At 42.3% G+C, this 24636-nt stretch overlaps 1 protein-coding gene across 2 annotated transcripts in view; it reads left to right on the top strand.

Annotated features, from left to right (window-relative positions):
* Positions 1–6001: 6001 nt before the first annotated feature.
* The window catches only part of TC2N (tandem C2 domains, nuclear), a 35261-nt gene continuing 16626 nt past the window's right edge, over positions 6002–24636 (top strand). The window contains exons 1-4 of one of the 2 annotated variants that reach the window (XM_068148789.1): positions 6002–6122; positions 10826–10956; positions 21006–21132; positions 21774–22007. In XM_068148789.1, the coding sequence (XP_068004890.1) occupies positions 21066–21132; positions 21774–22007 (301 nt within the window). In that variant the 5' untranslated portion in view covers positions 6002–6122; positions 10826–10956; positions 21006–21065. Of the gene's footprint in view, positions 6123–6323; positions 6498–10825; positions 10957–21005; positions 21133–21773; positions 22008–24636 lie in introns of those variants that run through there. The other variant, XM_068148788.1, reaches the window with a different exon arrangement.

The raw sequence follows: 24636 nt of genomic DNA, 5'->3' as shown, positions 1-24636 counted from the left end.
AGAGTGCTGAATATTTGTGTGTTTGCCTAAAAACAGAGGCAAACACCCTGAAGCTTGATTAAATTAAAATTGAGGTAGTGTGGACTAGTAACCTCTGTTTCAAGTTACATCATTTTTTAATGGCTTGAAGTACCAAGCCAGATTGGACTGTTTGTGCCTATTTGCCTTTCCCTGAGGGAAGTGCCCAAAGCTCCAGCTAGAAGGTCAGCATGTGCTCTCATTTTGAATTGAGCAATTTTAGTTGGAAGAACAGCATTCCAGCTTCTGTGGGTGACCAGGCACTGGCCTCCCTGCATATCCTTCCCATCTCCCTCATTTCCACAGCACCAGTAGGCTTTAAAGTGTTGCAATTTCTGGGATGGCTTTTTGCCCTCACCCCTTTTAGCAAGGTAAATCAAGTTTGTTTTCAACTGAAAATAGAAGAAGGGAATAAAATTACAACTGGAAACAATAAATTACTTTTGTGCTTCACAAGTTGAGCCTATTTCTTGACTCAGGAAGGCCCTTCTGCATGCTGTCCTTGCTCTGTGTGCTGGTGACACCTAGCTGGCCCCTGCATCCCCAGGGAGAGGAACATCTGCTTGTCCTCGGGCAGGCCTATGTCTTTGGGAGAGAGGCCAGTTCTGAGGTCCTGAGCTGATCTCAGAGGCACAATGGTGTGAAAATACAGGCAAAACAACAGAGGAAGAAAGGGGTAGGCAGGCATCTGGATATGTGCTTGGGCAGACAGGTACCCAGGCCCCAAGGAGACTGGGAGGACCTGGAGAGTTCATCACCTCTTCCACGCTGAAAGAGGCATTTTGGGCAGCATCACAGGCAAGTAGGACAGGAACAATGTTTGGGCAGACACCACACAGGCACCATCCCATGACAGAGCATCTCCTGGGGAAACTGGGCTTCACAGCAGCCCAAGGAGCAGCTCCTGGGTATTGGGAAAGGGTGGCTCCTATGAAGTTTTCACTAGATAGGGTAAGAGAGAAGAAAGAGTGATAAACTGTAGGAGTGATGGTCATCACCTCCCCACAACCCTGGTGTCCACCTGTCCCTAGTCCATCCCCAGCCCCATGGAGGTGTCTGATGCCTGGGGCTGGGGCTGCCCTGCTCCCTGTCTGGGAGATCCCTTGGCTTCCTCTGCTACCAAGGCTCAATGCCAGCTCTCCCTCCTCACTCCCTTCACAGAGCAGGGGCATAGTGAAAATAACAATATGCATTTAAGCAACTGCCTACATTTGGACCTTTCATTATAGCCCATTTCTAACTGCAATACTTAAACCCCACAGATTTTCATTGCTAGCTGGTCACAGCTATCATTCCTTGATGTGCCTTTGAGTAAGATGAACTAGAACAGTTCTGTTAGATCTGTTATGTCTCTGGCTTGTCAAATACAATAATTTCTTACTAGGTTACACTAATATTTTGTAATTCATTCTTAATATTATTCTTCAATAAAGCCCTGTGCAAACAATCTATCCCACAGGAGGAACTTCTGCCAGACCCCAGATGTCAAACATATTTGCTTCAAATACAGGAGTTCGTGACCTTTTATGTTTGTTAATGTGACGCCATGGAAATTATTTATAATAAAGAAGTGTGTTTCAGTCAGGTGCTCCATCAGGCCTTTCTCAGTGCTACAACAGCCTTTCCTGAAACAGGTCTTTCCTGTTTGGGTTGTGGGTTTGGGTTTTTGCTTGTTTGATTGCCTTTTTTTTCCTAACAATGAAGGTTTGGGAACAATTTGAAACCCTCCTACTGAACTGAGTCCAACTACTGTATTGAAAGGTACACAGGAACTCAAAGATATATCGGATGTCAAATCTTTCTTGAAATCAGCAACAGATGAGGTTCATTCTTTCTCTGTTCTCTTTTGCTCTGAAAATGAGGTTTTCAAACAGCAAACTGTATGGATCCAGACAAACACTAAATATATTGGTTTAAAGCACCAAATCAAACGGGAAACTACTGGAATTGTTTGGATCCAAATGACAGATTTGCTATGACAAGTGTTTTTTGAGTGTAGCACACCCATTTTAAAACAGAGGTAGCAACATCTACCCACAATCTTGTGGGTATAAAAGCTCCACAAAATATTGGAAATTGTCAATAAGGCGATCACATTTGGTGTTATTACCTTTTTTCAGCAGGTGACAATGTCCTCCCAAACTTGTGCCAGGATTAAGAGCTGGTGATTCCTAAGGAAGCTAGGTAAGAAAAGGATACAACTGGAAAACACTGGAGGGAGCATGCCTTGGCTGTACATGAAGGTTTATAATGCCGCCTGAGTGTATTGGATATGTGATCTTGGGTTCCGAAACAGTAGCAGCAGAAATTGAACCATGTGCTCTTGCATAAATATGGACCCACAGTCACTCCTCTTTGTCACTTCAGGCTGAAGCTGATGGTCTGAAAACTCCAGTCCAGGTCCAGTACAGCACCCCTGTACCACTGTGGTTGTCTGCCCAGGAACCTCACCTTGCTTTGGGCTAGTTTGGTAGCCATTTACGATGTTGAAGCCTGCTATGTAGCTCAAAAGTAATTCTTGTAGCTTGTAAAGATGTGAGTCTGGCTGTAGATAGACAGGACCAAAGTATTCTGGCACATGAAGGATGAGCCCTCCTTGGATTTTATTATCAGAATGTACTAATGATGTGTGCACGTACAAAGAAAATCTGCCTTATAGCATAATGCAAATTTCTTTTCAAGTTCACAGTACATCAAACCTAAATGAGATACAGAGGATCGAATCTGGATAATAAAGGATCTCCATGCAATTGCTTCTCTATGCATCCTAGCAATGGTGTCAAAAGATGCTGGACGTTGTGCAGTTAAGCTGTTCTTCTGCAGCACTATGGGAGGAGGCAACTGGCTGCAGTCTCAGCTGGTAGAATTACCATGGGTTAGCTCAGGAAAGCATGACAGTAAACGTGCATTGGGGGGGGCAAAAAAGGAGGAAAAAGGCGAAAACAAAAACTGAATTATAACAGCTTGCTATAATGAAGTGTGTGGACCCCACCCAGCATCTGTGGCAGAGGAGGGAAAACCCAGAGGTTATGATGGGAATGGAAAAAGCCAGGCTCCAGCTGAGAGTAGAACAGGGAGGATGAGGAAACGGTTTCATGTTTCTCCCAGCAAAACCTCAGGGGATAAAGATTACTGCTGCAAAAACTTTAGTGGTAGTAAAATCCTCTGGCTGCAGAAGTTGTTTATAAGAAGGTGTATTAACTGCTTAGAGACTTCAGCTGAAAAGGACTCCACTACTTTGCTGAAATCTAAGTTGCAAAACCATTCTTTCCCTCTCAAAAAGCATCTCCATCAGAAAATTTAGTGGCTACACATGGACCTAGTCTGTGAGACAGTGTATGCTGTGTGCTGGACTTGTCCTGATAAGGTCTTGCTTTTCAGTCCCAAATAGCTGAGCTTATCACTTGGCTATTGCAGCATAAATGGGATTTTAACTCTGATCTTGCTTGCAAGATTTCAGTGTACTCTGTGCAAACATGATTCAACCCCAGAACTGCTTGATTTTTAACATGCAAGTTGGCATGATTTAGTAGTGTGCACAAGTAGTGGGATCAGGTTTCTGATGCAAAGGATTGCAAGGGGGAGTTCAGGCTTGATTTATGCAAAGCTACAGCTTCCATCAGCATTCCTGCTTAAAACTAGATTATTTGCATGAAGTGAAGAAATGTCTGAAAGCTTTTGCTGCTATACAGACTTACACAAGAACATTTGTGTCAGTATTTACACATTGGATTTTTATTGTTTTGGGTCTCCTTTCTAAAGACAATAATATGCACTACTGCTCATAGCTACTTTTTACAGTCTTCTGGCTACTCCTCTTTCACTAAGAACACTGGGAAGTCCTAATCCAATAGCATAAACAGCCTCAGCATCAAGTGAAAAAGTGCACTGTGCAGATGTTCAAAACAGATGAGCTGGGCCTCACTGGAGGATATGAGAGGTGAAGCATAGCCCAGACTAATAAATTCTCCTCTGTTGGCTCAAGTGTCTCAGCCCTGTGTTTCTGGACCTGAGAGTGCTGTGGTTTGGCACAGCCAGACAAAAACAGCCCAGTTTATTAGCCTGGTCTTAGTACTGGGGGTACTCTGGGTGGAAGCAGCTCGAGGAGGAAAGAGCAGTTGCAGAGCACCAGGAAGTAGTCAGGATGACTGGTTGTAATGTCAGTCTGGGATGGACAGAGGAAAGAAGGGTTGAGAACAGGCATCAGTGAGACATGAGAAGCTCACTGAGTTTCTTAACCAAGGTTTAGTTACAGAAAGACTGGCAAGTGCTAGAGCAGGAGACTGGCAGGGAAGGGAGCATTTGCAGGTGACAGGTCTAGGCAACAAAGAACTGAGGATCACTGCTGATCCTCAGATTTGGTTTGTTTGAGACAAAACTGTTCTAAGGGGGTGTTCAAGGCTTGTTTCCCATACCAGCTACAAAAATCACAGCACAGTAATGTTCTCCCCCTCCACACAAAATCAAGTCAGCTTTACCATGCACAGATGAAGGCTGGCTGCTCCCCCACTGCTGATTCTAGCAGCTGGAGAGCCTCTCAGGCAGGAGGGGAAATCACTATAGAGCCTGAAAAACCCTTGAGTATGAAAGCACTGATGTAACCTGATAGCAGCAAGCTGCACACAGGGGCCTTATCAGTAGTAGTAGAAGTAGCACTACCATGAACAATGAAAATAAAGCTGTTTGATCGTGTAAATTAATTGAGATGCCTTGAAATGTATACTTTATGTGCACCTCAGGAGGACTCAAATAACTTTGGAAGCATACCAGGTTACTGGTCTTTCTTTAAAACAGTGACTGCGCATAATCTCATGAGCTCCATCAACAGGAATCAGAACCCTTCTGCAGTGTGATATTCCAGTCCTAGGCAACTGGTTCTGTGCACAGATGAACAGAGATGCTCTGGTAGTTCAAATATGAATCTGCTTGTGGCAAAGGGTCTACCCTTATGGTGGCTCTGGAGCTCAAAGTAGCTGTGTTGCACTGCATGACAACAGGCATGAAATTCTTAGTTAGCAGCAGGTCCATGGTGCTATTAAATTTAGGTGGTTTTTTTTTTTAAATCATATTATAACTACAATTTTGGTGGATAGGGAGTCTACTACCTATATCAAGAGTTATTTGGGCCACTGTGAGAAACTTCACTGACTGGGAATTTCATGCTGTGTAAAAACCATTTGCTTGAGGAAATAGTCCCTTTGTCCTACTAATACAGCCCCACTTCTCACTCATACTTGCCTCCTGAGGTATTATAGCACTTTTCATTCTTTACCAGAAACTAGAATTGAGGAGAGGGACAGAGGTAAGAGAGTATTGGAGAGAGAGAGGAGACCACTCGGAGTCTCACAAAACTTTCACTTCCTGCAAGGAAATTTCTGAACCAGAATTTCCTCCTGAAATTTCAGAGCCAATCCACTGTGTGCAATCTGTAAATGATCTGACAAGCTATGCATGCTGTGGCAGAGGTTTTCTCTCACAGTGTCTTTCTAAAGCCCAACTTGACAGGGAACCATATTCCAGTTGGACATGCCACTTACTAAGAGCATTGTTCCTCTCTAAAAGGTAGGCCTCGTTTTGCTTCTGGCAAAGCAAGGGGCAGCTTTGGCACTGACTTTGCTGGTGTAACGGTCCAGCGAGCAACAAGGAGAAGTTACTGGCAGCTATTAGGAGATAAATCTACTCCCGTGAGTGGCTCTGGTGAGGTGGGTGAGCTCCAAGTCAGGTCCTTCCCCGCGATAGGGACAGGTGAGTAAACGCAGTGGGAGCACACCTGAAGCGCGGTACGGGCGGCGAGCCCGGCAGTACCTGGCTGGGAAGGGCAGGCGGGGGCCGGCAGCCGCCGGGCGGGAGAAAAAGCAGGGCGCGGCCCCGGGGCAGGGCAGTCCCGCAGGAGCTGCGGTAGGAGGCGGCCGGCGGCGGCCGCGAGCGTGCGAAGGGGCGGCGTCGCAGCAGGTACCGGGCCGGGGGCGCTGGGCCGGGGCGAGCGGGAGCGGGGAGCGAAGCTGGATCCCTCGCTCTGGTGGTCAGCGGCGTCGCTGCCCGCTGCCGGGTCTCTGAGGAGAAGGGGCCGGCGGAACGCGGCGCAGGCAGCGGCGGGACGGCAGGTGCGGGCAGGGGCCGCCGAGGAGGCCGAGCCAGGGACTGTCCCGGCGGCCGCGGGAGGAGTGCGGAGCCGGGCGGACCGCCTGGAGATGTCCCGGGTGGCCCCTGCAAGCGGGCCCTCCTCGGAGCGCCGCGGCGCTGGTTTGCACTCCTTGCCTAGCCGCTCCTCAGAAGTGTCAAGTTAGGGTTTATCTTCACAGCGGAGCTATGCCATTGCCGATCTGCAGCACCCTCTCTTAACTCGTGGCACATCGCAGCAACATAGGCCATGCGTGAGAGCCAACGGGAACAAAACTAGCCGAGAAGGCTGGTGTTTTGTCGGGCTGGCTTGCTAAAGTGACTCTTCCATATCCATCACTGCTGTGGTTGAATGTAAGGTAACTGCCTTGTGTACCGGAACTTAGGAGAGTTTAAAGGTGACTATACGGTGGTACCTTTGCAACTTTCACAGTATTTCACAGTGCCTCCAGTATTTTCACGCTGTGCATGTAAGGCTCCCAAGAAATAACTATTTCACCTCACACTTACTGACAAGTAGTTTGAATGGGACAGCACGGTTTTATAGTTCTTTACTAAGGTCAGCGTGTTGATCTACGTGTCTTCTCTAAGTAGGCTAAAACTGGACAGACTGATTCAACTTGCAGAACACTGCAAAGGGCAGTGTTACTGAGCAGCTTGTGTTACAGGGGATGCTGCACATCTGTAGTGCCTTGTCACTACACTATAGTGTCAGTAGGGGGTTTGGAGTGAAGACTTCTGTGCCTGGGACTGGTTTGCCTGTGCCTGTATGAGTGTTAATTTGACAGTGTGCTGCCAAGGTTTCGCTTGGGACTGGACTGTATCAAGTGGCAGACCTCAAGAAATGGAGGCAGGTAGAAAAGTAGTAACTCTGTGGAGCTACTACAGAATTAAATCTCTGTATAAATTAGATTGGAGATGAAATTGTACTTAAACCAAACTGGTATTTCTATAAGAAAATGTTTTTATGAAATCTAAATACTCTGTGCGAATTTACATGTAAGCATTATCATAGGCATGAAAGCTAATTAGAGCACCTTCTTTGGGAACACTTCAGGTAATTAGAGATAACACAGAAGGAAGTTGTGAATATAGCTAAACAGAGCTTCCCTTCTGTACTGGATGAAAATAGCTTCAGCAAATACATTTTATTTACTGAGGTCATAGCCTGCTGTATCCAAGAGCACTGTTAAAGCAGCAATTGTGATTATAAGCAGTTTCAAACTGTCCTGTTCAAAAGCCACAGTGTACTTTTTAAATGCATACCATACAGCTGAATTCCTGGGTGGTTCACATCACTATGGTTATTAAACAGCAGACTGAACTGGTCTTGTAACTTTCCTGTGATGTGGAAAGGTGCTCAGTGTCTCATGTGATAAATTTCTCTAGGTTAGAGTGGAAAGGTTGATAATGTGGCTGTTCCTGCAATATACATTTCCAGTCAGTGCTGCTGTAATTTTACAGGAGGAGAGCTAGATCTCGAGGGACATATGCTGGGCCATAGCAGCCAAGTGCTTGGGCATCTAAACAATCCTGTCACTCCTCCACTTGTGTTGAGGTCCACTGCTTGATATGCCTTTAGCTTTGACAGCATTGGTTAGTTAGGTGCCCAAGCCATTCAAGGGATCAGATGCAAAGCGCTCTTCGGCAAGTTGCTGTTGGAGAGCCCAAGGTTTTTTTTCTGGATTACATACAGATGATTACAACCACTTCAGAAACGTACTTGGGAATATATTGCCATGCTTTTTATTTATTTTTTTCCCCTTATTATTCTTTCTAGGTTTTATCTAGAGCTGTAACCCAGATGTGAAGAGCCAAGCTCTGAATTTGCACCTTTCATTTCTCAAGACAGTGCTAGAGCTATAAACTGGTGTGTTTGGGGCTCGTGGTTTCTGACTCCTTGTGTCTGAAAGTGCTTTGCTTTCCTTTCCATACAGAAATATTCATTAGGTGAGCTGTGATCGTACACTCAGTGGTTAGGGCATGAGTCCAGGAGTGGGGAAGCTTGATTTCTAGTCCTTTTTCCAACTGCATGTTAAATATTAAAAATATATTTGCAGAATGCATGTGGTGACACAATATTGAATTTAAAGAAAAATATATTTGTTATCAAAATGTCCCTTGATTCTTCCAAATACTTATAAAAATCACACCTACTAAGAACTCCACACCCAAAGGGTATGTTGGACTCCACAGAAGTTCCATCAATTACTCTGCCCTTCCCTGCACTTAACTTAGATGATGGATCTTGAGATGATTAAGCTTTCTTTCTTATGCTATGGAAAGAGTAAACATGGAAGGGTTGTTCAGTTAGTCGTGTGTGCAGGCTATTAATTTACAATGTTGGAGAAAAAGCTCAGACTTTGGTCTCTCTTTGTCCTGATCATTAGGCTCAGTCATTTTTCATGTTTCTTCTGTCACTTGTGTTTCCTATCAGCTAGTTTGCTTTTCACTCGGCCTCTGTTCATTGTACTCATAGGTGTTTTCGTTTCAGATGTACATTAGTTTCTCTAAATGCTCTCCCCGGGGTTATGAGTTGGTTGTGAAAAGGGCAGTTCTGCTCTGGCCTCCTGTTTTTCCTATTGCACATTCTGACCCCACCTTGTGCAATCAACCACAGGGGGAGTTGGAAGATTACTTAAAAAAGAAGAAGAAAGAAATGTTTGTTTATTTTGGTGGCTTAGTTTTGCATCTGATCAGTGAGCTGGGCCAACTCGTGGCGCAGCTGCATGCTTACTAGCTCCAACAGGAATGGTCGTTGGCAAGGGAGAGCCAAACTGCCCCTCTGGTGGCAGCCAGCCCTTCAAGCAAGTTCAGGACAGGCCCTATGTGTGGTGAGCAGAGCCAGAGGGCCTGCCTGTTGGAAGGGCAGCCACCACTAGGAAACCAGGCTTCTGTTAGCTTAGGCCCACTGCTTTTCTGTGAATCCTACCCACTTTGGCTTATACCAGAAGCACCCTTTCATGGAAACATTTATTGAACTTGATTAAAATGCTATTTACTTCATTTGGTGAATTTTATATCCTGTTCTATTGCTCCCCTCTTTGGACTCTTCTTTAATTTTACAAAAGAATGAGTTTGTTTACTCTGAATTGCTATCTCCTGAGGTACCTTCAATCTTGTAAGTATTCTCGCTGTAATCTAAGTTGGACAACACCCAGTCTCTGTCAGCAGAGAACCTAAGATCTCATCTCTTTAAAGTAAAAGGCTAAGTGGGCTTTGACTTAGGTAGGACAGGCTGAGTTTGGGTTAAGCCACGTTGTCATTATGGTTAGTAATGTTGTGCAGGCCATGCTCTGTCAGAAATATTGCTTATGCAAAGAAAAATTATTTTGATAGCTTTTTGTGGCTGGAATGAACCTTCAGACCTAAACTGAGGAGCCTAATGTGGGAAGAGGTCCAAATCCTGGATGTGGTTTGAGCTCATCTGTGTTGCATCATGTCACTTACATCACTGTACAGAATTAGTGAGGACACTTCTCTTAAGCTTAGTACTAGTGTTTGTCAGCCTGTCAGCGCAGCTGAGGCTTACGTTAATTCTGTGCCAAATAAAAAACATAAGTGTCAGCTATCTGATGCTTATCTTTCCTGTAAACTGTACCCTGGTGATTTTGTTTAGAAGCTTTGTTTTTCAGTGATCTAATAGCCACACTTAAACTGGAGAGAACAGATAATGAGGCCCCAAATGAAGGCCCTTGGTGTTTGGAGGGTTTTGTGTGGCTGTTGAGATGAACTTTGGATCTGGCCTGATGAGCAGTTCTGGACATGCCACTTTGGCAATTAACCAGCAAAGCAATCTGGAAGAACCATGACCCAGTGGTCTCAAAACCTGTAAGATACTGAATTTGCCACCTATGCTTTGGAGCCTGGAACTGTATGTGGACTTGTTTGTTCAGTGTGCTCCAAACTGGGCAGGCAGGTACCGGGCTCCCTGCCATGAGCCCCTGGGACCAGGCAAGACAGAGGGCAGCATGCTGAGCCTCCTTGTCAGAGCATGCTTGTGATACATCAGTGCACGCTTGTGGCAGCCCAGCTTCATCTGAAGCATGGAGACCTAGCAGTCTACTTTGCTTTTCATAGAATCAATAAGGTTGGAAAATACTTCAGAGATCATCAAGTCCAACCTATGTAGTACAGCCTCATCAAAAGAGCTTTTGGAGGGTCCCTTCCACTTGCTCCCACAGAGCTTCTCATTCCTCCAGGCTGAGGGGCCTGAATGTGGCCCTGTCCACCCTTGTTAAAGCTGGGCCTGCAGGAACATCCTCAGGTGGTTCATGTGGCCAGAAGATGGCCCAGCCCTTTACCAGAGCTTGGCAGAGGCTGGAGAGGCAAGATGAAGGAAGACTAAAGGCAGGTTCTCTTTACTAAATTCAGACATCCAGTCTGCTTTGTGTTCCTCATCTTCTGATGAGGAAAGCACCTGCCATACAGAAGGGAGAGTTAGCCTGAACAAGGTTTAAAAGTGGCTTGAGCTAGCAGTGCTGCTGTGAACAGGTACAAAACCAAATTGTTTCCTGTTTCTGAGAGATTCACAAAATGTTGTCTAATGCTGATCTAGGTGGCAACAAAACATTCTCAGTAATGTCAGGAAAGGAAAATTAAAAACCTTTTAGTTCCATGTGGGTGGGTTGGTTGGTTTTGGGTTTTATTCAATTTACTTCTGAAAAATTAAATTATTTTCCTCTAGATTTGGAACTCTCATGGCAGTCTCCTGTGAAGTTTCTCTGTCTGCTCGGCAGTAACCGGGGTTACAAAAAAGCTTCCTCCATGAAACCTTGATTCAACACAGAACATCTCCCTGAATCATCCTGGCTTTTGGTGAGTTCAGTGGTGCATGAACTTCCAGATCTAGTTTCACAGGTGTGTGAAATCATGGGTCAAAAATCTTGTGAAGAGTGCTGGTTTAAACCCAACAAGATAAAAAAACCCCAAACTCCTACAGTCATGGTGTAGCTATTGTTCACTTTACTGTCAAGCAAATCTGCCCTGAGGGGAAGAAGCCAATGGTGAATTTATGCTGCCAATGTCTGCTCTCAGGACCTCTGTCTTCTCAGAAGGGAACGAAGCCCTGCCACTGTGCTCCATAGTTGTAACTGTATTTGGCCAATAATAATGGAGATGTTAGATGCTCTGATAAAATGGAGACAGTTCTGATCTCTGCTGGTTTCCTCCAACATCTATGCCAATTTTTTTGAAAACACTTCTGCTCTGCAGTGCTTGGTTACCAGTCATATGTCTGGACAGCTGCCAGCTACTCCAGCCAGTGTGGCTCTCTGAGAGGCACTGCTGGGGGGCTGTTAAAAGTGGTTGTGGGCCATGGTGTGAGTGGATTTGAAGCGAAAAATAATACATACAATAAAAATAATAAATTGTACCTTTATAAAGATGAGATCCTCCTGGACTGTTCTCTAAAAGTATGTTTAGACAGCTCGCTGCAAAAGCCCTGCAGAGTCATACTCACAATGTGTTTTGGATTTGAATTAATTAAGATCAGTTCCCATTTCCTGTTCTTGAGTCATTCATTGAATCTGTTTTCATATATGACATATACTACAGTCACCTGTTTCCTTTCTTAATCTCAGCCATAGTCTTTTAGTCTTTATTTATGCAACATGTATTTCCTTCCTGTTGCCATTATGCTGTAACTGGTTATAGAGTGACAGTGTGGAGCAGAAATGCTGAATCCTCATTCAATGGGAACTCCATAATTGAATGGTTTTCTGGTTTTGTCATGAAACAGGATGATAATTATGTGTAAAATAACTAATAAAAAACTGCCTGCTTCACCTATAACAAAGCAGTAGATGTGTGTGTGCATGTAAAGTAACAAAATATAAAGACATGTTCCATCCTGACTCTTGTAGGTCAACAGGGCTCTCTCAATGTAGTTTTAATAGTAACAAATCAGTATTTTTCCCATGCAAAACTGAATTTCCTTTTTTTTAACTTTCTTTTTCATATATTCAGGAGCTGCTGATTTTCATTAGCTGTCTGGATATTACATGTATATCCCTGAGTTTTTTGCATGGCTTTGTGGTCATGGCAGAAGCTGAGGAGTCCTGGATGCCATTCAGTGCTGTCTTTCAGTGTTGCATTGAATTGGTTTCCAAGGGCCATCTTTTCAAAGCTAGACACGTTTAGCCATGTTAGGGAACTCCACTGCAAGAGCAGATGCTCTTGCCTAAAATACCTTCTTCTTGGCTGTTCTCTTGAAAAATGTATCCAGATGTTTCCAGTTCTCTTTAGTATCAGGGCTATAGAGGGACTGCTGACAGTTCTATTTTTGTGGCTTCCTGGCATTACTGCAGAAGGATAAAAAATTGGACTAAAACCGGACACAGAATACATCAAGTCTTAAATTTTCAGTTAGATTATAAAGTAACCATTGGTGATTGTAAATTTATTCTTTCTAATCTGCTTAGAGCAAAGTACTTATCTTATGTTGAATTCCTTCCATGTTCTCATCAAAAGCCAAATTCTTTTAACTGAGATTTTAGTCTCTTTAGGTTTTCTTTTCTAGTGTCCTGACTTCAACTCTTGCTTTGCTGTTTTCCATCTGAGTCCAAAATGATCTGCAGTCCAACATAATGGATTTATTCTTTCGTGTTTACTGCCCCAATACATACCATATTGTGCATCCTTATCCAAGTCAGTGAATTTATCTACAGTTCACAGGAACAGTGTTGTCAGTTCAGTAACTGGATGAATTGGTTACTTGCCTAATGCAGCATTAGGAAGAAACACTATATCAACTTTTACAGCCCAGAGCATAGGGGATTCAGCATATTAAAATCCCAAGTTTAAAGCTTTATCATGGATAGATTTATGTTTCCTTCTTAATTCAAATATAAATCTCACATGAGAAAAATTGGCTCAGATTTATGAAAATTGTTCTTTTGGCCCTTGTAAATGATATTAATCTTCTGCATACTGGAGCAGGCTTGAATTAGGTCAGCTTTTAAGAGCTGCAGGTGTAAGGCTATAATGCTAAGCCAGAGTCAGGGAGGCTATTTCACAAGGATGACTTTGGATCGTGTACTCGTGCCATAGCTTGTTGCCCTTCTCCAAGGGGTGCCTAGAAAGCAAAGACAGTTGTTCCTATAGCTCAGTAGCTCAAGCACACATACCTCAGCTCTTTTAATTTCCCCCTTCCCTCCCCCGCCTTTTTTTTTCCTTCAGGGAAGTATATGAACAATTAGTTCCTCCTGATGTACTCTGTATGGTCTGCAGATGCACTGAAGACCATTTGGCCTCCCCCAGCCTAAAGCCCTGTGAGGAAGCAGCTGCTGAGCTGAAGACCACAGATAGATTGTACAAATGTTCTTTTTGTGAGGTTCAACTGAGGGCTTGTGCAGAGGGAGATATATTAGATCATCTTCATCTGGGCAAAGAAGCTGAAGAGGGAAGAGGAAGTTGCAATGAGACACAGCATGGTCTCACAACTGCATGTAGGAAGATGTGCCTGTTCCTGGCAAAGCTTCTGCTGTGGTTCAGTTAGAGCTAGACCTCCTTGGCAAGAGAACATATAAAGCATCTCATGGAATCACAGTGAGCTCTGCTTTTACTGCTCTGACAACAGCTCAGCTAAGAATTTACTTTCAAGGTGGTTTTCTTTGCCTCAGGAGAAGCCAACTAAAGCCAAATAAGTCATACTTTTGTGCAGTTGTCAGAGCCCAACTGAGAGCAGTGAAGTGTTCTGCCAATTACAAATATTATAAACTTTGTGCAACGATTATCTCTAGGACAGCCTGACACAGTATCTTACCTGAATGTTATTGCTGTCACCAGAGGGACTGTAGAGATGCTCTCTACATGCTTCCATCCTCCTCCTAATTTCCACTTGCTTAGAATATAGTCAGGAGGGTTCACAGGAAACAGTGGATCTGTAGCAGTTTGGGATCTCAGTACAGTGCTGTGGGGATGTGAGCAATCTTGCCCTTAACACCATTAATTAATGGTCCATTAATTAATTGTCCTGTGACATTGTTGAGTCTGAGGTGCATAGTTCAGTTGTGGTATCAGCCTGAATAAAACCAGCTAGAGAAGCAGGATAATGTTTTGAGAAGAACTGTACAAAACAGACTCAAATGATACAATATCTGCAGGTTTAAACTTGTCTGAATGGCTTGCTTTGGTCTGTTTAGCTTATTGAAAAGAAACAAGAGAAGGTTAGATCCTAGTCTTTTAAGATCTGAATGAAGAAAAGGTACTACTGATAATTAACACTCTTAGGATAGCAAAGACATAAAAACTAGGAAAATAACCTAACTGGAAGTAGCATTGAAATAAGAACAGTCAAGGTGGTTAGCTATTGGAATATTTTCTGAAATGAAACCCAAGTGTTTTCCTGCCTAAGTTGCTCAGTGTAGTGCAGGAGTAACTGCTTGAAATCCAGTGGTGTCAGTAACTGAGGAGGATGGCACAAAGGTACATAGTGGGCCTTCTGGCCTTCAAAAGTAAGGTACTGTTTTAGCAAACCGTAAATGAATGAGGAGGACTTTGCAGGATAGGACCGTGCTGGCTTGGACCAGTGGGCCGTCCAGTTTCCTGTTTCTGAGACCAATGGGAGGAACCATAAAGCTTCACTCTATGGGCTGTTGTGCCATCATTTACCAGGTGCTTCCTGTGCCTGGGCAGTTGGTGGGTTTTTGCATCACAGAGTATGACTCTTTTCCCAACATTTTACCATTTATTTCTGTTACCAGGTTTAATTACGTAACTGCTTAACATCAGTAGGCTCTCTGACCCAGGAAAACTCTGCAACAGTCCATCATAAAATCCCATCATCTAAACTAGGCTAATGATACATAGTTGTCTTTTTTTTTCTTTAGGTTTAAAACGTGTAATTACACTTTTCTGCATTTATATGCTGCACTTGGAGAGCTCTGCATCTCTTAATTGTGTTTCTTTTGAGCTGTTTGTAAGATGTCTTTCACAACAGTGCCTTCCTGGTTGTGCCCGTCAAAAGCCTTCTCATAACTTCTCTTATTTCATGGTATTATTTGAGCATCTCCTTTGTGATCCAGTGCTTTGTGCTACAGTAGCGAAGTACCTGGAGGCAAATGTCTCAAAAGCATTTAAGCTGTTTCACTGGTGTTGACTAATTTTGAGATGTGGAGGTCACAAGCCACTCCTCTTCAGATGAAGAGCTGTGCTCAGGTCATGCACAACTCTCAGATGCTCTTCCCCTGGAAACAAAACTACAGAACAGCTGGCTGTGGAAGGTAAACCTTTTGCAGCATCTGCACTGTTAAAGAGAATCCATCTGACTTGCATCAGAAGCAGCTTTTGCTGTGCTGTGTTTTTGTGAAACATCTGGAGACCTGTGGTGGTGGTGTTGCGCTCTTTGAAGGGTTTGTATAACTGGGATTGATAGCATCTCCTGGACCTGGAAGGCAGAAGGCACAGAGGTAGCATAAATGTGGTATTTGGCTGAGGTGTGAACTGGCGAGCTTGAGCTCACTTTCTCCGCAGGGCAGATTCTCAGATGTTGCAAACTGTTGTGGCTTCAGTGGGGCTGCTGGAGCTCTAGACACTTACATCATTTGAGGATCTGTCCCAAATGCTTAATAACAACCCATCATCCCTTTTTCCAAGGACTTTCTTTTACACCTCCTGTTTTGTGGGGACATGCTGCTACTAGAAAATTTACTGTGCTGCCTTTCTGGAACACAGATCTGAGAATCAATTTCAAACATTTATGGCTGGTAATAAATCCCATAACATTTGAAACTTCTGGTTTATCCAGCTTTCCCAGTCTGAGATCACCTAATTTACCTTCGTGTCTACTGCATAGCTTTAAGTGTGTTACCTGATCAACTCTCATAGAGCAGTCTTGTGACTAAATGCAGTAAAAATCCATTGGCAGCCTACAGACTTGTTGCAAAACACACCCTTTTGTCACAAGGCAGCAAAGATCTGATGGTTCTTTTCAGACTGGTTTCAGCTTTTAATATTTAATACTGTGGTTGTCCCTTTTCTATCACGTTCTTTTTAATGAGTTGTTGAAAATCCTTACTTTCTTCTCCAAACATCTGTCTTGCAATCGTTCTGGAGGCATCTGGAACTGAAGTCTTTGATACTCTCTTTATCTGATTTTTTACCTCATTCAAAATTTCTATCGGAGAAGTCTGGAAAGCATTAAGATAATTTATGTTCTCCATCTAAACTCCTAGTAGTGATTGTGATTCTCTAGGCTCTGTGTGTGTGTGTGGTTTTTAAGTTTTGTTCTTTCCAGGATGTTCTAATAACCTTGGCTCTCCTTCTGCCTTAGTGTGGCAGGATTGCTAAGTTACATTTGATTATCTTATTTTGGCTTGATACTGGGAAAAGAGAAATTAAAAAGCTTACTGAAGTCGGTGGAAAAAACTCAAGAAAGAAAGGGAATTTGAGCCCGAGTGAGAAGAGCTGGGTTCAGTTCCCTCTTCTGCTGCAATTTACTTGATTTTTCTGTCTCAGTGTTTTGTCTGAAAATCAAGGATCGTTTTCTCAATCTATTATCTCCAAAATGGAGGATGTTTTGGCTGTATGCATATTGCCTACCAAAACTTCCTCTAAAACTTAGAAGTAGGATCAAGGAGTCCTAGCTTCTTGTTTAGATGGATAGCATTGCTGGGACATCAGTACAGTTTTTGAATAGAACAGAATAGAATAAACCAGGTTGGAAGAGACCTTCAAGATCATCATGTCCAACCCATCAACCAGTCCAACCCACCTAAACAACTAAACCATGGTACCAAGCACCCCATCAAGTCTCCTCCTGAACACCTCCAGTGATGGTGACTCCACCACCTCCCCAGGCAGCCCATTCCAATGGGCAATCACTCTTTCTGTATAGAACTTCTTCCTAACATCCAGCCTAAATCTCCCCTGGCACAGCCTGAGACTGTGTTCTCCTGTTCTGGTGCTGGCTGCCTGGGAGAAGAGACCAGCATCCACCTGTCTACAACCTCCCTTCAGGTAGTTGTAGAGAGCAATAAAGTCATCCTTGAGTCTCCTCCTGTCCAGGCTAAGCAACCCCAGCTCCCTCAGCCTCTCCTCATAGGGCTTGTGTTCCAAACCCCTCACCAACTTCGTTGCCCTTCTCTGGACACATTTCAGCAAGTCAACATCCTTCCTAAACTGAGGGGCCCAGAACTGGACACAGTACTTGAGGTGTGGCCTAACCAGTGCGGTGCACTGAAAAAAATGTCTTTGCAGTTCAGGTTCATTTGGTAAATTTATTGTCAGACAAATACATGTTAGCACAACCTTTTAACAACTAGTAAGTGACATGCTGAGGATTTTTAGGTAGTTGACACTAGCAAATGTTTCTGGCATGTGAGAGAAGTTTAACCTTTGGTAAAAAGTCAGGTTCTGTCAAGATCATGAAATACTTCTTTAATCTTCTACAGGATTTTTGTTAATTTTGAGTTAATAGAATATATAACAGAATCTGCTAAATTTTTCTCTCTCCCATATGGTTAAGACTAAACTTGCATGCACTGAAAGTTGCATAACTAACCACAGGCAACTTGGGAAATACAGGTATGAGAATATAAATGAATGGGGAGCCAAGCCATCTAATTTATTGCCAGGGTTGGTCTTCTGAACAAACATGAAGATGTGTCTCCCTAGCTTAATGAAGTGAATCAAAACTCTTAAAAGTAACTGAGACCGTCCATGTTGTGATCTCATGAACTAAGCAACGTGCTGTAGGTAGAATGAGGGAGCACTGCATCTGATCTGTCCCTCAGCTGTCATTTTTTAGTAATGTGGTTTGGTATAAATCTAGGAGCACAAGCACAAATTTTGTCACTGAAGCTATTGCATTTTTAAGCTCACAAAAAAGTGTAAATGGTGTTCTAGTCTCTTATTCCTGGAACCTTTATTTCAAAATACTGTATTTAAGAAGAAATTGAATTGGAAAAATCTAAGCTGTATATCTGTCTACTTTGGCATTGGCTATTGATACTACTACCTTGCCCACGAAACTGTAAGTCATGTTCTCTCTGCTATGCAGTGATGAATTGCTTTATATTTGTCTTCAGATTAACACACACACAAAAAAAAAAAAGGGTATGAGTGCATACTGATAAATGGGGGGGGGAAGGTAATGGTCAAAGACAGATTACTTCATCTTACTGTGGAAAATATATTTCTTTTTAATTAATTGCTTTATTACTCTTAGATCCTCAGTACCCATATGTAGCCGTTTCTTCTGGGTAAGGCACTCAACTCCATGACAGAAAGGTAACTGCTTGTGACAGATGATTTACATTCGTTAATTTGCTCCCAATAATGGTTCCAGCTAAACAATTTTGAGGAAAGAAATTACTAACATGAGCTGAACTTTCTCTGATGCAGAAAACTGAATTTTTTCCACTTTATGTAGCTGGAAAGCAGGGCAGTTCCTAGCAGTTTGGTTACTTCACCAACAGTAGCGAATAAATTCAATCTGCTCATTTTGAGATAAAAGACTGTTCTGCCTGCGCAAACTACCACTGAGGCTTAGATATCATTGTTGCAAAGCTTAGAGCAAATGAAGCAGCTGTTTCAGCCCAGTTTAAACATGGTGAATAAGAGTAAAGCATATTAACTCCAGCTGTGTACTGATAACAGCTATGAAAGAAAATCACTGCAAGGGAACCTTAAAGTAAACTTTGAATTCTAGCAGGCATAGATATCATGAGTGAGTCTCTGAGGGACAAGCAGCTGTGAAAAGTTAATCCTTAGAAACATGGAGAATTTAATGAGAAATTGCTGTGCCTCTTGTGAGGTGGCCCTGCTCACTGCAGGACAGGTGGACAACATGACCTTTGAGGGCCATTTCCAGCCCTGTGCAATTTGTGAATCTGTGACTCTGTAAAGATGCAGAGCATTAGGGCAGGTTTTGGAGTCAGTGGTATCATCTCTGAAGACCTATGCTGTGGATTTCATACTTGGAGTCATGGGCTCATTTGATATCAGGGCAAGTACTGAGTGATAGATTCTGTGCAGAGTAATGGTGTCCCTCTTAAAGCAGGATGTTGCACTCATGCCCTGTCTGGTTAGAGACTATGCTGTAATCTTTTCAGCAGCATTCTGTTTTTCAGAATAACGTGTACCAGTATTCAGGCTACTTCTAAGTAGGTTTTTGTATTCAGGTCACTTGCATTTTGTTCATTTTGGTCAATTGAGCATAAAGAGCAGTGTAAAACTAATGGAAATAATTAATGGCACTTAGTGACAAAAATTATTCAGAGAAACTGCATTAAACAAAATACTCCCTTAGGTCTTTGTTGCAGTAGAATAACCATTTATTTAGGCTTAGGTCTAATAAAGTACTGATTAGAGCTCTGTCACAGCTCATGATTAAGAATAATTCTAGAAGAGTTATGTAGCTGTAATAATAAACCTTCATTCTATTTCACACTTTTATTTCAAAGGCAGCAAGTTAATTCAAGGCTTTGTCATGAAGCCACATGCTCTCAGAGACTTTGCAGAACCCATAAGTTAGAACATAAATGTCAGTGCAGAGGTACTGCAGAGTACAAATGAGCACGTCAGTAAGTACACACTGTCTTTGGTCAGTATTTGCAAATTGATACAGCTATTAATGTATCAGCTGCACCCTACCCTTGGAAATAAATAATGTTAAGACAAGAAAGCACATGTTCTCTAAGTTAGATTAACTGTCCATAGCTTAATGTCCACTTTGCATTTGTCAGAATTTTGGGGCACATTTAATGAAAGCTTTGGGAGATAGTAGTGTTATTTCCACAGTATGTGTGTATTTCCACAGTATTTGTGTTTCCCCAGCCATCTTTGAATGCACATGCAAAGAAAACTGCAGCACTGTTCAAGCTGTGCTTCATCAGTTTCTTGCAATTGAGCTAAGTGAGCAAACATGACCACTTTTGTGTAACTGTCATGTTCTCTTTGTGCTTCTGCCTTTCTCTTACTTGTCTTCTTCATCCTTTCTGCTTATGTTCATGTTCTGTTTGATGTCTGTGGAGTTTGATGCCTGTGGAGTTGGAATAATTTTTTGGGTATGTTCTGTGAAGAAACTTGTGTGCTATAGGTACATGTAAAAGAGCTAGACTTAACTAAAATTTTGGACAGAAGGCAACACAGCTGTCTGTGTCTCTCTGAAAAGAGCACATAAGGATATGAATAAAGACATTTAAATGAGGCCAGTTAGTATTGTCTTAAAGTTCTTCTAATGTTAACCAGCTGTTAAAGACTTGTTCTCATTCTTCAGTAGATTATATGCCTCTTATTTTGCTGGAACTCGGTGCTCTCTATTTCTGTATGCATTGTAGACAATTATATAATAAAGCAGGTCTTCAGTTTCATGTGTATACAATTATGAGAAAGCAGTATTTCCTCAAAGAAGGCTATTTTGACATCATTCATAAAGAGTGTTTTCAAATTTAAAGTATGGAATATGTTGAGTGAAAAATGTAAACTTGTATGGATGTATGTGAAAATAGTACAGGAGTGAAAGAAGATAGGAGAGGCATGAAGCAGGGAAATGGATGGAAATGTTGTAAATGACTTGACAAGGCCACTTCAAAACAGCTGCAAAGCTGAGTGAACTCCAATGCCTAGTGGCACGCAAATATGAGGAGAATTTTAGTGTTCCTGAAAGACAGGGACCTGTCTGAGTGGGTCTCTGAAAGTACTTGGAGGACATACATTAGAATTACTATCTCTTTCTGTATGCTTTTATAGAGAAATTAATTTGTATCAGTGAGAAATCCAATAGCTCTGATCCTTTTATGACTGATCCTTCTCACTGACCCTAGGACTGTGTCCAATAAGCAATCAAGTATTAACTAATGGATAATACTGCATTTTGATTTCAATTATTCCCATGTATTAGTTTGTTTTATTGTATTTTTCAGGTTTGATAGCTGCACTGGAACGTAGATTGTGGTCTCCTCTAAACTGCAACAGTGAAAACAATGGCAACAGAATGTATAAAAAACTGCTGTAAATTGTGTTTCTGCGTGGAAAAAGAGATAAATGATCGTGAGTTCTGACATTAACTAAGGATTCTACTGTTCTGTCTTCAGTAATTATGAGATTTTCTGTTAATAATGTAACTCTGTCACTTCTGATAAACTTGAATCTTTACAACATTGAAAAGTCTTTCCATACCTCTGCTTGAAGATTGAACACAGGCTTGTTGGTGTTATGAATTGGAACAGAAAAATAACACTTGTCTGAAATCTGCTCCTTGCAGCCTTGAATACAGTCCAAGAAAGCCAGCTTTCTTACCCAAGGTTGTGTAAAGGTCTTGGTTTTTCGGACATTCAGGAGTGAACAATTGAATTTTTTTGACTCCCTGTGGATTTACTGTTAGGATTTTCTTTGGTGTCTTAGTTGTTTGAAGATCTCTTTTACAATACAAGTATACCTCTTGTGAAAATTAACTGAAGAGCAAGGTAGCTATAAATACAGAGGCTTGGGCAACAGAGAGTTTGGATCAGTATGGGTGTCATGAGGATTTATATATTTTCCAGGTGCTAATCCTGACTGCTGGTAAGACTGAATACAAGCAGCTGCTAAGCACAGATCCTGTTAAAAAACAAAAAGGAGATCTGTTCATAGTATTGTTCAAAACTTAATGCACATGTGGACTGTCTGTTTTTCTTGCTCTTTATTTTTAGCATTTTCCATGGTACAGAACTCTGAAGCAGCAGCTGCAAGCAAGCCAGCTGTTGTAGAGAAGCCTCCGTTGTCTTCTGTGTCAGTGAAGTGTCAGGTTGGCTGTTCAGAGGATTATCTGCTTTCTAAACTGCCCCTGGATGGTCAGGAGGTACCATTTGTGGTCCCTCCATTCAAATTGTCTTACGTGCAGCCAAAGAACCTTCCTAGTATCTCACATGCTGGAGCAATTCAAGGTAAAATACAAACAGCATTGCTGAAATAGTTGGTTAACTTTACTTGAAAGTTGTCAAGTATTCCTACTGAAAACAAATGTTTACAAAACTTTTCTAGAAGCCTAGTCGTGTTTCTCTTCTTTCTGGATACCCAGAATGCTTTTGGGATGGATGCCATTTCACTGTCAGTGTCTGTGATATTACATGAATAAAACTGAAAGGGAGGTTTGCACACCAGTGCTCATACTCAGAGTAGTGGAAGACACTTAAAGGAAACAGAAGCTTTAGTAAAGAATTTGAGGCAAGGAAAAACCTAACACATCCCCAGGTCCAGATCATTCAAATAAAGGAGGAGGGTGGTCTGGCTTTCATGCTTAATGTGTTAGGTGTTTTAACATACTAACACATCTTCCTTTTTACCTTAACAGTTCTCAGTGGTAGAAAGCTATAACATATTCATAGTGCACTGTGATTCTTTGCTTCACAATAATCCTGTACTTCACACTCTGCCAATTGGTCTCAGGCTACCAAAACGATGTGCATGCAATTCAGGCCCTGTGGCATTTTAAAAGAATAGGAGCCTAGCCCAGTAACACGAGTTATAGAGCATATGCTATTGCTAGACTCTTGGTCCTGCCAGGAGATGCCTAGAATTAGGTAAGGGAAAATTTTGTCACAATTGTTCTCTAGAGTTGAATGGTTGTTTTCTCTTGAGCTGCTTTGCCTTAAGGGCATGATAAGCTGGTGATACGCTTTTAGTTCCATGTGACTATTTCTTTTCTGAGGGTGGAAACCTTAATTAATAAGTCAACCATGTGTGCAAAATAACTGCTGCAGTGCTACCTTACTTTTTTGCATTGTGTGATTTTACTCCCACTCTTCTCTCCTCTCCCTAGGTCCTTGCTGTTGCTTCTTTTCTGCTCCTGCATTGACTATTGCCAAACTGCCTTCTCAACCTCGCTTGCCCCTGCTTTGCACCAGAGCAAAGCTAATTAGCCAGGCAAAACTTTTTGGTAGATGGGCCATTCTGTGCCCAGTCTTTTTAGTGGGCTTTATTTGCAATGTCTGCCTCACCAGGCATGGACAGGCAACCTAATAGCTGGATGTAGAATATGTGAGGCACTCCTTCTCTGAGACTGATCTTTTTCAGCATCCCAGTTGCCTGCTGCTTCAGTAGCTATTCTTGTTCATACTTGGACACAGCATGGAAATGCGTGACATGCTCCTCATAACCCTTTCTTACTGGGTATGGACTCAGGCTCTGCCTTGCTTTGGCTTACCTCATCCTCAAGATACTGTATGGAGAAGTCCATCAAGGACTCTTGAGCCATTTGTGTTCTCCAGGGAAAAGATGTCTAACAACTTTAGCTGAATGTTTTCTTTGTTACCCATCAGTGTCTTATAAACCAGTGACTTGTCTTCATTGTGAATTCATCACCATTTTGGGAGAACCTGGTGAACAGTGACCCTTAGGCTATAAAGCTGGTAGATCTTCTGGCAAGATCACCTGACTCTACATAATTGTCTCTCTTGAGCAAATATTTTAAATTCTTGAACAAATGTTTGAAAAGTGGCTCTTATGCCCAGTAGACATCTTCCATTTCTTTCCCCAAATATAAGTACTTATTTTTTCAAGCACAGCTTTTTAAGCCTCATTGAGTTGTTTTAAAAAAATGCAAAGTTTACTGTTGTAGGGAGATTTACTAAATACAGAGAAGTGTGCTGTCAGTCCTTCTTCCCATTAGACAAAGCACCAGTATATTTTTAAAAAATTATTTAGAATATTTCCTTCTTGGACTGTTGGTAAATATCTGTAGAAGCCTAAGTTCTGCTCTCAATTCCACTTCATTTTCTGTGCACGTCTGACCATTTTCCTTTAGAGAATCAGGACATGCTCAATGTTAGCTCTTGGCATCCCTTCTGAAAGCAATTAAGTCCTGGCAGCCTGTTTCTTTTTCGGTGGTGACTGAAGAGTCTCTCATGCTCTCACAGAAGTAAACTAGCAGGAAGAAGTGTGTTCCAGTCCAGGAGCACTGGCTTTTCTGTCATCTTCTCTGTAGCATTCTTTATGGCCTCAGTTGTATCATTCATCCTCAACCCCGTTATACTTGAATTCTTGCATAATCATCTCTTACGTTCCTGCTCACTGATTTAGTTACTCTACCAACACCTTGAGGAAAGGATTTTATTTCAATAATGGTTTGCCTCTTATGGTGCAACACACTTGCAGAATTGAAAACACTTCGTAATGAGGTAAAGAACTTCATAACAGATAGGTTGAAGTCCAGGGAGGTGAAACAACCAAGTGTCAGAACTTGGCATAGTCCGTGTCACCCCATCCCCATTCTCTACTGCACTGTTCTATATGGCTTATTTTCACTCCAAACAGACAAAATGAAACACTACAGCAAGGATCTTTACTGTTCTGCTGACCAAGACATACGTGTGTTTTTTCCTGAAAATATTATAAATAAAACAGGGCAGCTGTGCTGTAATGGGCTGAGTAAAGGGCTGGGATTCAAGTATTCTCAGATCTGTCTACTGAGCCTCAGCCAACAATTCAAGTCGTTTTGGACCAGTGATTTTACCATTGACAGGCTTCTTATGGAAACTGGATGACAATGAGACCGCAGTCACAAGTTGCATTATC

This window comes from Melanerpes formicivorus, unplaced genomic scaffold (genome assembly GCF_026170545.1).
Source record: "Melanerpes formicivorus ecotype bairdi unplaced genomic scaffold, bMelFor1.0.p_v2 SCAF_17, whole genome shotgun sequence".
Classification (NCBI taxonomy): Eukaryota; Metazoa; Chordata; class Aves; order Piciformes; family Picidae; genus Melanerpes; species Melanerpes formicivorus.
The sequence above is the reverse complement of the archived record's forward strand: the minus strand, read 5'-3'. Positions and strand labels throughout refer to the sequence as shown.